This window comes from Diuraphis noxia, unplaced genomic scaffold (assembly GCF_037042655.1).
Source record: "Diuraphis noxia isolate RWA-SAM2 unplaced genomic scaffold, SU_Dnox_SAM2 contig0001, whole genome shotgun sequence".
Taxonomy (NCBI): domain Eukaryota; kingdom Metazoa; phylum Arthropoda; class Insecta; order Hemiptera; family Aphididae; genus Diuraphis; species Diuraphis noxia.
The window spans coordinates 78,903,412-78,917,998 of NW_028301711.1; the positions used below are offsets into that span (position 1 = coordinate 78,903,412).

General features: G+C 36.8%; 1 protein-coding gene across 1 annotated transcript in view; it reads left to right on the forward strand.

The window, feature by feature from the left end:
* Positions 1-14,082, forward strand: part of LOC107172139 (uncharacterized) — a 56,960-nt gene extending 42,878 nt beyond the window's left edge. Inside the window, exons 5-6 of the mRNA XM_089216673.1 lie at positions 248-324; positions 11,788-14,082. Coding sequence (XP_089072799.1) covers positions 248-324; positions 11,788-12,841 — 1,131 coding nt within the window. The 3' untranslated portion in view covers positions 12,842-14,082. The remainder of the gene's footprint in view (positions 1-247; positions 325-11,787) is intronic.
* Positions 14,083-14,587: the final 505 nt, after the last annotated feature.

Genomic DNA, 14,587 nt, shown 5'->3' on the forward strand with positions numbered 1-14,587 from the left:
ATTCGACACTGTAGCGATTGTCGTGTTTATAATTTTGTTCACATAAACTGACTATTTTATTTTTTAAATTCGTATTATCAACTAACACTACATTTAAAAATTTTCAACTTTAATCGTAATAAGGTCTACCTACCATAGCACATCAACGCTCACGTGCGAATAATTGTAATACTATCATTATTATTGATATTTATTTTTATTATTAAATTGACAAAGGTTTTTGATGTTTTAATTTTTTCCATTACAGATCACAAAATTGAAAATCGATAGCAACCCATTTGCCAAAGGATTCCGTGATTCTTCTCGACTAGGCGAACTCGAAAGGTGAGTGATCGATTTTTAATGTACGATATTGTCTACATTGTAGTTATGGGGCTAAAAAACTAAAAAAAAATCGGAACTATGTACCTATATACTTGAATTCGTGTAACGCGCCTATATAATGTTTTTTCTTAAACTAAATCCGTTTCATAAGAATATTTATATATCACTTGTAATAGTTTGAAACCAGTAATCTATTTGCATTGTTCTCCATCTAAAAATAAAAAATCAGTACCCTAAATGGCTTACGATTTCTGTTTTAACTCGAAATTTTTTTAATTTCCGTAACGTACCTACTTCAATGTAGATATGTTAAACAATGGTTATTATTTCTCATCAATAGTGTGTCACGAAGCTGTACGTAAATAACGCATAAAACACTGATAAATGTGATTTTTGTGCAACAAAGAAGCCAAATTTTAAAATATTTACAGACTATGAAACTATTAATTCTACTTGGTAGTAAGAGGAGTTGGACTCTGTACAAAACTGCTCATTCCACGAAATGTGCAATTACTCAATTCTGTATTATATATATATATAGTATATTTAAATATATTTAATAAGCTGTTGGTAACGAGCGCCGCTGTGCAAAATATTTCGTTGTTAAAAAATAAAAATAAAAAAACGATAATTATTTCTTGTGCTTACAACATTGCGTTTTTGTTTCATACCATTATATTACATTTGTATATATATATATATATTCCGCTGTAATATAACTAATATATATATATATATAGGTACTGAAACTGTTATTTTCTCCGTATGCGTATTATATTGTTTTTTTATGTTTCGACACCTCCTACTCGATATATAACCACCGGCGGCGGAAAAGAGCCGGTCACAAAAGAAAAGAAAAAGTAACACACACACACACACATACACATTTACGTATATAAAATACGGTCCCCTTAAAACCTATCATTTTGACACGTTGTTATATGGCAAATTTACGCACGGTTGATGTATATATATAGAATCGGGTTCCAGTCGTGCCACAAAATTACAGGGCACGGTATCGCCGCGATGAATTTTACACGCGATTCCGTTTACACCTATATATATATATTATTATTATTATATACGCATTGCACTGTACACACACACACAGTGTACCTATATATATTCGCTTTGAGGTGTAGCGGGTTTTAATATACCCGTATATATATATATATATATATGAATTTAAGTAGGAACTTTTGCGTGTGTATATCAAATACGCCACGTACAAGACGTATAGCGCAGTGATGGATACGGATAAGCCCTGCCCGGTCGTATCCACCGAATTTAACCCGACCGGATGTTAAGTTGAGGTGTTTTGTTTTATTAGTTAATTACTATTAATTTATAATGATTAAATTATACGCTAGGTATGTGCAACGCATTTTTTTTCGCATATATCGCCCGCGCAATTGTATCGTACAATATATAATATAATATGACGCATATGCCAATATATTATATTAAATTTATAATTTACCTACCAATAACGTCACACTTGTGTGTTCTCTCGTGAGTACGTAAATGTATGTATCAATTATTAAAGTCTGTCAAAACCGAACGCGTGAACGCAGTATAATTTCTGTAACAAATAACGAAAATAGTATTATTTGTAAAAAAAAAAAAACGAAACCATTGCGTGTTTCCCCTCGAGCCGTATAACGACAGACACACGATCGTATACGCGTAATATACATTGTGTGGTGCCATTCATGTCGGATCGCTATACTAGGTAATACTGTGTGTTGTCGAAGTTATTGACTTCCCTTATTTTCCCCTGGATTTTTTCCCATATAAATATAGAATAATAATAATGCAGGCCCGACAACACACGAGAAACACCGCGGTTCACGATTGACGAGCATGGTGCCTGCGTGCATATTATATATTATATTCGATTTTTCAATTCTTAATATTTAATATTCAATATTCCAGACGGTTTGAACAGGGCCCGTTTCGCTGAACACACTATATTAGTATAGGTACCTACAACAGTGTCGATGTATTTTATACTATTAATTTTGTGATCATAAATGTGCTCCAAAAATGTAAATATTTCCGCTTCTAACTATAACGAAACTATTGTAGTTTACATTTTTAGATTCTCATGTAATAAAAAAAATAAAAATAAATAATTGTGTCATAATAATATAAATTTCTGTATGTCAATTTCCATGACAAATTCATTCAGCTTCTATAATATCGTAACACAACACCTACACTTAATATAGATGACATTTACGCACATGACCATATAATAACTTGTTTACTACACACGTGCTAATGTGGTATACCACCACAGGTTCGTTTTACTCTCAAAAGCCAATCGCTGTGGATGAAATGTGTTTCAACGCCGTGCTCGTTTATCTGGCTCGGGCGTCAGATAAAACCATAAACCATAGGCACCATACTGTTTGATAATATCGTTTTAATAGTATAATGATGTTGCGCCCCGCACATGCACGCAGTCTTATACACGTACATAAGATATTTTATATCAACATTTTGTGCATCGGTCTAAAAGGTTACGCGTCGCTATATATCCATGTTATTATATATATCTACTGCCATATATATTATTATATATATATATTCGTCTTGATGGGATGATCACTGTTTCACAGGCTTTTCGTTATCGTCTTTTAACCCTACTGCAGTAGATACTCGCTGTATAATAGATACATCTATATATGGGTTCGTCCATTAGCAAGATCGTACACTCGACGTGTTTTACCCTCTTAGACGTTTTCGAGACCGGAGCTGTGTATAGGGCCATGTGCCATATGCGCTTTGAAATACAACTGCACACAATACTTTATCGTCTTGTATATTATATCGTTACAGAACCGCATCATGCACAGGTCGATCAACGTACCACGATAATAATTGCGTTTAAACTGTGTATAAAAAAAACGTAAATCTATAAACAATTTTATATTCATATATAGACTCAACCGACGTGTTACGATAAATAACTCGTTCGCTTTGATCGCAGTTTGTATACGCCCGTTGTGTGCACTTACTGCCGATTTTGAATTACAATTTATATTGATACGCGTTCCTTTAAAACTAGGTTAATATATTCTTGTAGCTTTTAATATGGGAATTTTATTTCAATATTTTTTTAATAGTTTTGTATAGGTATTATAACGATGAGGTTTGTCTTTACTTCTTCGTTTCCAGTGGGACCTAAAATACCAGCGCACTTGTAGTAATTCATTTATGACATAAGACATAGAAGGTAGAAATCGAATATTTAATATAGGTATATATCGTATCATTAACAAAAACACGTATTCTGAATTCACAGTGAGTCCAAGTTTGGTCTATAGAATGAGTCGTATGCCATCACTGCTGTGTACAACCGATTTCTTTAACACTGTTTGCAACACACTGTATTATTCATAATTTTAAAATTAATTCGCTTGGGATAAAAAGATACATATTATATACCATTTTTCAGCTTTCATCGCGTCAGCGACCACAGCAGCTGATGCTTGAAGTATAATATACGTAATAGAAATATATACGACGTCTTTATTATTTTTATTTTTTTTTTTTTAATAAAGCATATAATATACTTAAGTATATCCCAGGTAATGCGCCTAGTTGACTGTCGGTCGGGTTGGGACCCAGTGAGCGCCGGGTGATGGTTTCCACGATAATTCTGTGTACTGCTCCGAAACGAAAATCATTAAAAAGAGATTATACACGGACGCACGACCATGCCAGTCATCGTGGAAATGTCGTCAGTGTTGCGAGTCGGAAACGACGACGGCGAGGAAAAACCACGCACAATAATAATATAGTCGCGTAACTATATCCTTAATAGAATTATATTATTATTATTTTCTTCTTTTTTACGCTCCGTTTCGACCGCGCACTAGAAGTCACCTGTATGTACCTAACCTATATCTACCTCATAGTGCCGTAATTATTGCAGTAATGCGTGCTCTGAGTTGTAAGCAGGTGCAAGAAAGTCGAATAAAATTATCGTTGGAGTAGTCAACACCGCTTTTAAATAATAACAATATAATAGAGTAACAGCAATAATTTCAGTTTTCAGTTTCTCATTAATAGATTCTCGTGTTAGTGAGCGTTACTGGAGGATTTGAGACTCCAGTACCCCCCCCCCCCCGCACTCACTAGATCACTTTTAGATGGTAACAGATGGACTACATGGCCATACATATGCAAAATATAAATTAGATATTATATTAAACTAAAAAGGAAAATATATGTATACATTTTCCTGGTTAGGTTAGGTTAGGTGAGACTTTGCAATTCTGAATTAGTCACCAAAGCGGCTGCTCCTTGGTATACCTACGTTATATGGATCAATTTCTTGAGAACGTGAAATCGTGTTTCACCATCGTTAGAACCAACATTCGAAGGCGGAACGCCAGCGTACATCGAGTATGCACTTGCAAACTCCATTTCATTTCCTGTGCTTATAATGCCTCGACTGTACCTTTTAATAATGTGGATGCTGCTGAGCGAATCTGCGGCCAACATCAGTATAGTTGATATGCATTGAACGACGTCACCGCGTTGAGATATGAGGGACCAACTAGCGGCTGTCATCTTTAAATCTAAAAATTTTTTTACGATAATAATAATGTGTTAATAATCACAATGTCCTATGATCGCAGTGACGGTTTATTATCTTTTGTGCACGTTCCGAGTGAGAGACTTAATTATATTTTCTTGTGCTATATACAATAATATACGACTAGCTAGGAATTTACCAAGTGTAAATCAGTAATCACTAATCAATACCACTTTAATAAAAAAATGACAGTCAAGCCACAAGATAAGTTTTGAGTACAAAAAATTGTTGCGATTTGTAGTTATGTTCATTAATTTTACAAAAACTTTGTCATAAATAGGTTTGACAACAGACGTACGCTCTTCTGGTTATGTTGCTTTGATTATATTTTCTATTGGTTTTAACCACAGCACTTGTAAAATTAATTTTGAGTACTTACATGATTTATAATTAATATAAATCTCGATTTTACAGACATCTACGGTTTATAAAATAAAATTCGATACGTTGCGATTTCGAAAATAAATCACCATCCCGAGACACAGACGCACACGTATATTGAATATAAAATCATTTTATTACTACTCTATAACGATGCGATACTATAATATGTAGGAGCTAGGCGAAGGCTAAGCGATTCGACCTCAATAGGTACGCGATAATATATTACACTCGCGGTTTCGACACGTCGATAACAATAATTTATCAAACTATTTATTCAGGTGTAAGCGATACCTTCTCGAGCGCGTATAATACTGCACACGCCGAAAAGTCGAAATCGTATTACTGTATACACAGTGTAACAACAAAAACGGCGGTGTCGTACATAATGCACATAATAATATGATGTATACCCACGGTGCATGCATGATATATGGTATAATATTATCATTATACCCGTAGCAGTGTAGGTACCCACCTATATATTATTATACATTATTGTATGTGAATAAATGATACCGCTGCCGTTCGACGTATAATATGCACGTACAATATAATATATAGATAGGCAGGTAGGTATAAAGAAATCGTAAAATCGCCAAGGACAAAACGTCGTTTAAATAATTGAATTATTACCACTCCCGTCCGACTCGTGCGAACGTTCTTATTACGCTCGCAATAATATTATACCGACTACCTACTGGGTTTTGTGTTTTGTTTTCCTAAATTATTATCGTCCGTAAAAACGGCGCAATTCCAAATATTTAATATAGCTGCACTGGCAGCGCACCGTTACACAGTAAGCGTACAGCGCCGACGAAGATTCAACTAATTTTAATTTCTCGGGCCTCACGTACATAATAATATATTATATACCTATAGTAACGGACAACCGCAAAACTTGAGTTCGTTAAAAAAGAGACTATAAATCCGAAAAATAATCAAAATAATGGTCATCTCACGTGTTGGTTGACTTCTTCCCTTGTGGTACCGACAGTGCCCATCATGCATCTCACCAAGTTCGACAATAATACTCGTGTGATTGTATTATGATTGTAAAAATACGCGCCGACAGTCTAGCTTCCACAAAACCATTCTGAAGTTATTGTTCAAAATGATAATATTTTGATATCATCACTTTATGTGATATTATTATATTTTATACTATTATTCTAATATCGGTGGTCGAAACGCAAAAAATACAAAAATGAAATTTTTTTATTTTATTTATTAATATAACTGTTTCAATACACCTGGTATTTTTACAATGTTACTATTTTACAGATAACAGATCATAATATTATATGATGTATAATAGTTTTGGTTAGCTATGAGTCTGGATCGGTATCTGAGGTTGAGATGTCTTCATTGGGATCTCAGATTTGTGGATCTCTTGCCGATGTTGTAGTGACGAACTCCATTTACTTTGTGGAGTTTTTCGTGGGAACTTTTAAATTGTTGTGTTATCCAGGTAGATAGGTGTAGATATAAGATGAATTATATAATCTAAATCTATAGGTATAGTAACAAAGTGTACTATCTACACATTATTACCTTCGCGTTTATACACGCAGCTTCATATTATTTTTTTTCTACAATATCCTTTACAGGTCGATTGTTTGTGGGATGAGTGACAAATCGAGACTGACAAAATTTGTGTTTTTCATTTTAACAGTGGAATAAACACGTGATTTTTAATTGTTTTTAGTGATAAATACAAAACGTGTTTTGACCAGACGATACGCCAACCTTGGGAGAAACCACTGGGAGATACCGATACCCAATAACAACCACACCTACAATATATGAGATAGGTACCTGATGGGTCATACCTACATTAAGCATCCCATTGTCGCGTACAAATAAAAATAACAACCATTTTATTATAAATTAATAAAAATATTAATTGCTTTTTATAGTCGTCGAGATGTAGTAATTTTAAAATCGCAGGTATAACTCAAATGTATAAATCTCATACAATAGACGCTTGTATTTTAGCCATAGAGCTGGTCGTAGCTTCAATCGAACTATCGAACACGTCTTATATATTGTGTATAGACAATATTAATAGTGGGAACTATAATAGGTAGTATAGGATCATTATTTTATTAGTATCATTATTATATTTATATTAAACGCCGTGGAAATCATTAAGTATGCAATTAGTAGGAAGTAGAACGGGAAGAGTTTAATCAGACAGAAATAACTGATAAGTGATGAACGTAATTATATGTGCATGTGGCAACGATTTTTGAATGCAAACGAATATTTGTGATTGATTCGTTTTGTCATGACTGTGATGTATGTTTTCATTAAAACGATATTTTTTATTTATTTAAAAGTATTTTTAACTATGAAATAAAACCAATAACCGTACATAATAATAAACAGTCTATGATAATTTTTGAACTGTGCACGTGAAATTTGTGCGCAATCGTGTATTGCACCGCCACAATGCAGTTGCAGCTGCTGCTGCACGCGGGAGTCGTCGTCCGTTTTATCGCTTCTCGTCGTCGTAGCGATCGGCCACGCGGGGGATACGATTCATTTCATTATAAAACATAGGTATTATTCGTTGGTAATGATGTATATATATTTTATTACTGCCGTGCACACATCGATACCAATGCCTTAACCTGTACAATATAACATAATAACAGTAGGCGGTAGGTAGGTATATCCACTGTATAAGTATGTACCTACCGCATACCAACCGCTTATAAAAACGATTACGTCCGCATATTATAATATATATATATATATATATACCCGGTGTGTATACGTATTAATAATAATAAATAGAATAATTATTTTTATTTATTACGTTTTACGGCGAAACCCTTCCCTTTGCTTCAGTGTCCGCGATCCTGAAAACCTCCGTCTTGCGGAGATATGGGAATTGAAAATACCTCTGTCACGGAGGAATACTATTAAACTAAATATCACACCTTTATAATATTCTATTGAATCTGAATTTTCGCTGTTTTACTGAAAGTTGGTGGTGTGTCATTGTCCTGGAATTTCAGTCATATAGTGTAGTTTTTTGTCGGGACGGAGGTTAAAATTTTTTTCCATTTCACACATTCACGATTATTACCATATTATAATGAATTGCTGTTTTTTAAAACCGTCAACCAACCAACTATCTCAATAATGATCTGGGAAGTGTTTGACTGTGCAGCTTTGTTGCTAATATTTTAGTCATGCGCACAATTTATCGTGTTAACAACATTTTTAATTGTATTAATTATGAATAGTTATGTTTTAAGGAAACATGTGTCGAATAAAAACAACTTTTCGTGTAAAAAATAAAACAAGCTGCAGCGTATATCCATTTAAGTAGGTTACATAAGATATTATGCCGTGTAAAATAGTTTCAGGTGTTAATTAAAAAAAATATATATTTATTTTTAATATAATGTTAATTTTCTTTGAAAACCGTTCTATTACTTTATTGTTGATCTATCATTTATGTTAAAGTATTATCAATGTGGGTTAGGTTAACTCTGTTTTTGTGCGTTGAACTTGACACGCAGTTAACCTCTGATTTTATGGTAGCAGAGCTTAATATGTATGAAGATGAAGGCCACTTTCGTACAAGCCCACAAGGTATACGGCTCAAAGTGTATCTAAAATTTCAAAATATAACATAAGTTTTTATAGACTACCTATATTACATATAAAAAAAAATTTTAATTTTTTCCGATACAGGTGCGATCCAAGATACATTAAAAATCATAAACATAATGCCGATTCTAGACGGTAAATGATGGGGACCAATAAAAAAATTAAAATTGTTCTAACCAATCTCAACCCTCCCCCTGCAGATGGGATTTCCACCCAGGAGTTAATTTTCCTCGAATTGTACTCCAATACGTATGATTGGTTAATTCGTCAATGTAGTTAATTAAATGAGACGACAGTGTGACAACGCTATCAAGTCCCCACCACCCCTCGCAACGAGCCAACTATATAGAGAATTTCTGCGGTAGTCGGCGCGTGGCTGTTTTTCAAAGCGGTTTTTTTTTTTTTTTTCAAAAACCTTGGCCGGAGGCGGTCGATTTGATTATGCGCACTGTGGGCGTAAACTGTGCGAAGGTGAGAAAAAAATTTGTGAGAACGGTGCGCATCATCGCGAAGCGCTTTAATAATAATTAATCGACGGATCTATTGTTTCGGATGTCCGAGCCACCGCCGATCGGTATCACAAGTGATGTATGTGGGGGGGGGGCGATATCGTTACTATATTATGTTATTAAAACCGGTAATTTGACCGGGGCAAACGGAAAATCGCCGTCGGCTTCTAATTATTATTATCGTGTATAATTTTTCGTGTTTTTTCTCTCCGTCTAAACGCACAATAATATTATATTTTTATACTCCTCACTCACTCTCTGCTAGTACACCTATACTTCTTCAACGGGAATATTATTATTAATATTATTATCGTGTAGTGTTTAACACGTCCACCGCGTAAATTATACACACACAAAAACCCATGTAGATGCATCGTATACGACGGCGATGACGACGCGTCGTCGGCTGGAAATTTCTTCGCACCTCTCAGACATGCATAATAATAATATTTTAATAACAAGCCGGGCGCAACGCGAACCGCGTTTGACGTTATGTTATTATTTTTTCGTTTTTATTATTATTATTATTATTTTTCGTTTTTATTATTATTAAGCTCCCGCGGTCCGCCGGCGGCACACAGCTTGTGTGTGCGTGTTTGTGTGACGAAATCCATCGGCACGTTGTTATAACAACTGCTAATGGATCATGGCCGGCCTCGGTTTTCACGCGCCTCCGCTGACCGGTTCGGCGCGGCGGTGACTCGCTCGTCGTAATAATAATAATAAATAATAATAATACGTCGTGGCCTATTTACGCCCGCGAGGGGCGCGACGAATTTTTTACCAAACCGTTTGACGAACGGACCGACAGCGTTTAATATAGGTAGGTATAGATACCTATTATTTATGTTGCAGCGGTGCGACACTGAGACTTTTTTTTTTGAAATTCTGATCCGGAGATGCGACCACTGTCACCGCGACTTTTCACCGAACCCTTAATTTATATATTCAATTTTGGCGATGGCGTTGGTAAATAAAACCGTATAATGCTTATCATATTATTATAAATTGAATTTAATATTATTTGTTACACGCGTTCGGTATGCAATATATAAATTCGTCTGTGCCATAAAATGTTATTTAGTAGTCAATATAACCAAAAATGTAATGCTAAACAATGTCTGGATAATTTAAAAATGCATTTTTATGGATAAAAGTAATACAGAAAAGGACGATGACCTTGTTTATAGGCTTATATAGCTTTACGAGATTTGTTTCGTTTATCTCAGTAATTGTATGCTTTTATTCACAGTTCAGGGCAATACATTTTTCATTAATTTTCTGATCGAGCAATTAAAAGTAGTAGGAATGGAGTTCCGGAATAGGGTATGTTTACAATAATATTGATACACGCGATTGGTGGCGCCACTCGATATTGTTATCAATATAATCGCAGACGGCGTCTTCCGGCGGATTTGTAACCCGACGTTATACACGCATCTACACGTGTTGTTATCGGTTCGGCTAACGATATAGTCGACAAATTGACACGTGCCGCCCAGCCCGACATACACCCCGTTGTAGGACGACGATAAATAATTGACACATACGACGAGACAACGCCGAACGCGGCTTACCCGCGTGTCCCTGCGCACATGACGTATAACAATAATGAGCTGCCCTCTCGTAACTATAGGCACAATCCTGGTAATAATAATAATATGTCTGTGATGGTGATATATTTTAATAATGATGCGCGTGCACCACAGTTCCGGTGTGATGTGCAGCGGAGATATTTTTACACCGAGGGCGATCTCGATGACGCCCCACACGCCTCTCGCAAAGCCGTTTGTGCAGTAGATACTTCATATCCGAATTTATCCTCACACCGACGATTTTACCACTCACCCACCCTCGTTGCGCGCTAGTCCCTTCCAAGCAGAGGCGTCATTTGGGGGGGGGTGCGGTTGCACCCTTACTTTTAGAATGTTACAATTGGCCTGCGCTTTGCTGAAGCCTAAAATAATGCACGAGCCAAGAATGCACAATTATTTATATGATTAAAATCAAATTGTAATAACCGGTCTATAATGTATGGAAATAATTGAATGCAGGATAATATAGATACGTATGTATATCTATATTTTTACATGGCCTGGTGAAATTTCAAAATGGCCTGCTTGAAACTTTGCACACCCAAAAAAAAAAACCTGAAATGACGCCCCTGCTTCCATGTGACGTGTGTGTGTGTGTGTGTGTGTGTGTGTATTTTTGGAGTAACTCTGAAAACTTGAAATTTTACCCTAACGAAGTGATATTTATTTGTTTGAACGTCACAGTAAAATAACTCGACGAGCTTATGTAATAATCACACGTGATGTCCATTTCATTTTGCAGAGATCCAGTGGACTTGATGTTCTTGGAACATCAGTACAACCAGCACTTGCTCAGCCGAGCAGCTACGCCCATGTTCTGGCCGTCATCGCAGGACGGCGGCGTTCACCCCGGACAGCAGTCTGCGATGGAACAGCACCACCAGCACCAACTGAACCAGCAACAACATCAGCTGCAGCAGCAGCACCACCTCCACCACCAGCAACAACAGCAACAGCAGGAGCAAAGCAACGGCGGTGGCAATTCGGGATTCATGTTGGCCGCCGCGGCCGCTGCTCGAGCTCAGTTTCACATGTTGAACAACGCGGCGGCCGCGGCCGCGGCGTCCGGTGGCGGAAGGGCACAGTCGGGTGGCGACGGCAGCGGTGGCGCCGGTGGACCGGCTGCTCAGCACTACCAGCACTCGGCCGCAGCCGCAGCGGCCGCTGCAGCCGGCATGCACTCGCTCATAGTGTACGGCAACCATTTCCAACAGTCGCAGTCGCGTTTTGCCGCCGCTGCGGCTGCAGCGGCAGCAGCCGCGGCATCTTCGTACCCGGGACCACCGCCGCCGCCGCACCCGTCATCCATGTTCACGTGGCCACCGCAGTCGCAATACCCTAGGTACGTGTCTGCGGCCACCGCTTTTCAGCCGCCGCCGCCGCAACAGCAACAGCCCGCGGCTTCGTCGTCCACCGCAGCCGGCCCGTCGCAATCGCCGCCGCATTCGTCGCTCCAGCCACCGCCGCCACCTACTCTCCAACAACAGCCTCAGCCATCCACGTCGTCCACGTCGTCGTCGTCGTCGTCATCGGCGGCGTCGTCGTCCACCGCCGCGGCCGTCGTCCATCACCATCATCACCACGGCGCCGGGTTGCACCAGCCACAGCAGCACCACCACCACCACCGGGCGTACAGTCCCGCGCGAACGCCACCCGGCGCTGGCGGTTCGTCGTCGGCCGAGTCGCTGCCATCGCCGGACGTGGACGGCAGGTCGGCCACCAAGTACCAGAAGCGCCGTTCGCCGTCCGTCGCCAGGTATTCGCCATTCGACGCCGTCAAGGCCGACGAATCGTAATCCGTTCCGCTCGTCCTGACCGTGTTTTTCTGTACAAATTTCCCCACCCGTCATCCCCTAACGCCCCCCCCCCGCCCCTTGTCCTAACCCGTTTTGTAAATATATATTGTATCATGTTTATATATAATATCTATCCACCGGAAGCTACTATTATTATGTTATATATATTATTATATTATACTACTTATTACTATTACTATATATTTACCTGCCTACTACTTAATATTTATGATGATAATAATAATAATATGTATTTTGTATTACCGCTTACCTCCTACCGATGTCGGACAATCTGCATAGTTCATTTTTTTTTTTTTTTTTTTGGGGTGTATTATATTGGGTATAGGTTTGTGACACCGCGAACAAGTCCTGTTTTAATACCCGTTTTTTTTTCTTTCCGCACGCCTCCTGCAGGATCAATCACCTTCAAAAGCCGGTCTTTGCGTTCAACCCGTGTCTGGGAGCTGACATTTTTTTTCGTTTTCTAATCACTTTTTTTCCGATTTACGTGCAAATATATATCGTCAATACCTGGGAATCGAAAAACATCCCCCCTCCACCCCCACAATCTTTACGACCGGCTTTGATGGTACTGCGGTGAGGTCCGCGAGATTTATGTGCAATATATTATTAGAATATTAATTCGTCGTGTTTTTTTCGTTTCTTCCAGTTGTACACTATTATTATTATGTATTATGATATATATTCTTCGGTTTGCCAAAAAAAAAAAATGTAAAAAGCGTTTTAAGAAGTCGTAATTATTCGTTCATTTTGTGTTAGTTGTAATTTTTATTAGTTATCACAATCGTTACAAAAACTACTCTAGTCTACGTACGCAGGTAGACTACGCGACATGGAAACTTATTCTCATAATATAATCTAAATATCTATTAAGACTGACGGAAATTGTTGTCAACTGTAGAGTCAGTTCATTGGTGTGTAGCCCTGAAATAGAGTCACGCATTGGTTGGTATGCAATAACGAACAGCAAGAATGACGTTTTTGTTACAATAACGATCAATATGATTTATATTTACGAAATTCTCGCAGTTACCAATAACTATTATTATTTATATTTAATAATGTTTCATCATTATTATATTATACATTTTTGGTTTTTTTTCTTTCCTTTGACACATTAACGAAAAAAAAAAAAATAATAATAAAAAAAAAAACATTTTAGAATTCGTATTTATTGGCTTATTCAATTACTTACACACACATAACATATTAAGATTATATACATAAAATGAATGTACATTGCATTTTAGATATACATAGATGAATAGGTGTAATGGATTGATAAAAACTAGGTAACCAAAGATGTTTCTTATTATTATATTATTATTATTGTGCGTTTCGCTCTGCAGATGGCTGTCGCGAAATGTGTTATGTGTGTTTTTATTTATTTATACGTACGCTGTAAATATCGTTAGAAATCTTTTTTTATTTATTTAATTATTTACCGTACGTGGCTCGATACGTCTATGTAAATTATTATATTATATTATTATAATTATTAGATATTTTCTATTAAATCATATATCTCGCTATTATATTAATTATTATATTTAATTTTTAACAAAACAATAATAATAATAATAATAAAAATATAAATTTAAATATAATAATTATTATAATATGTATATGTTTGAATTTTCTGTCGTACCTACATATTATATATATATCTCGTATGATTTGTAAATATTTAAACCGTTTTACTCGAGTGTGTAACACTATTGAAAT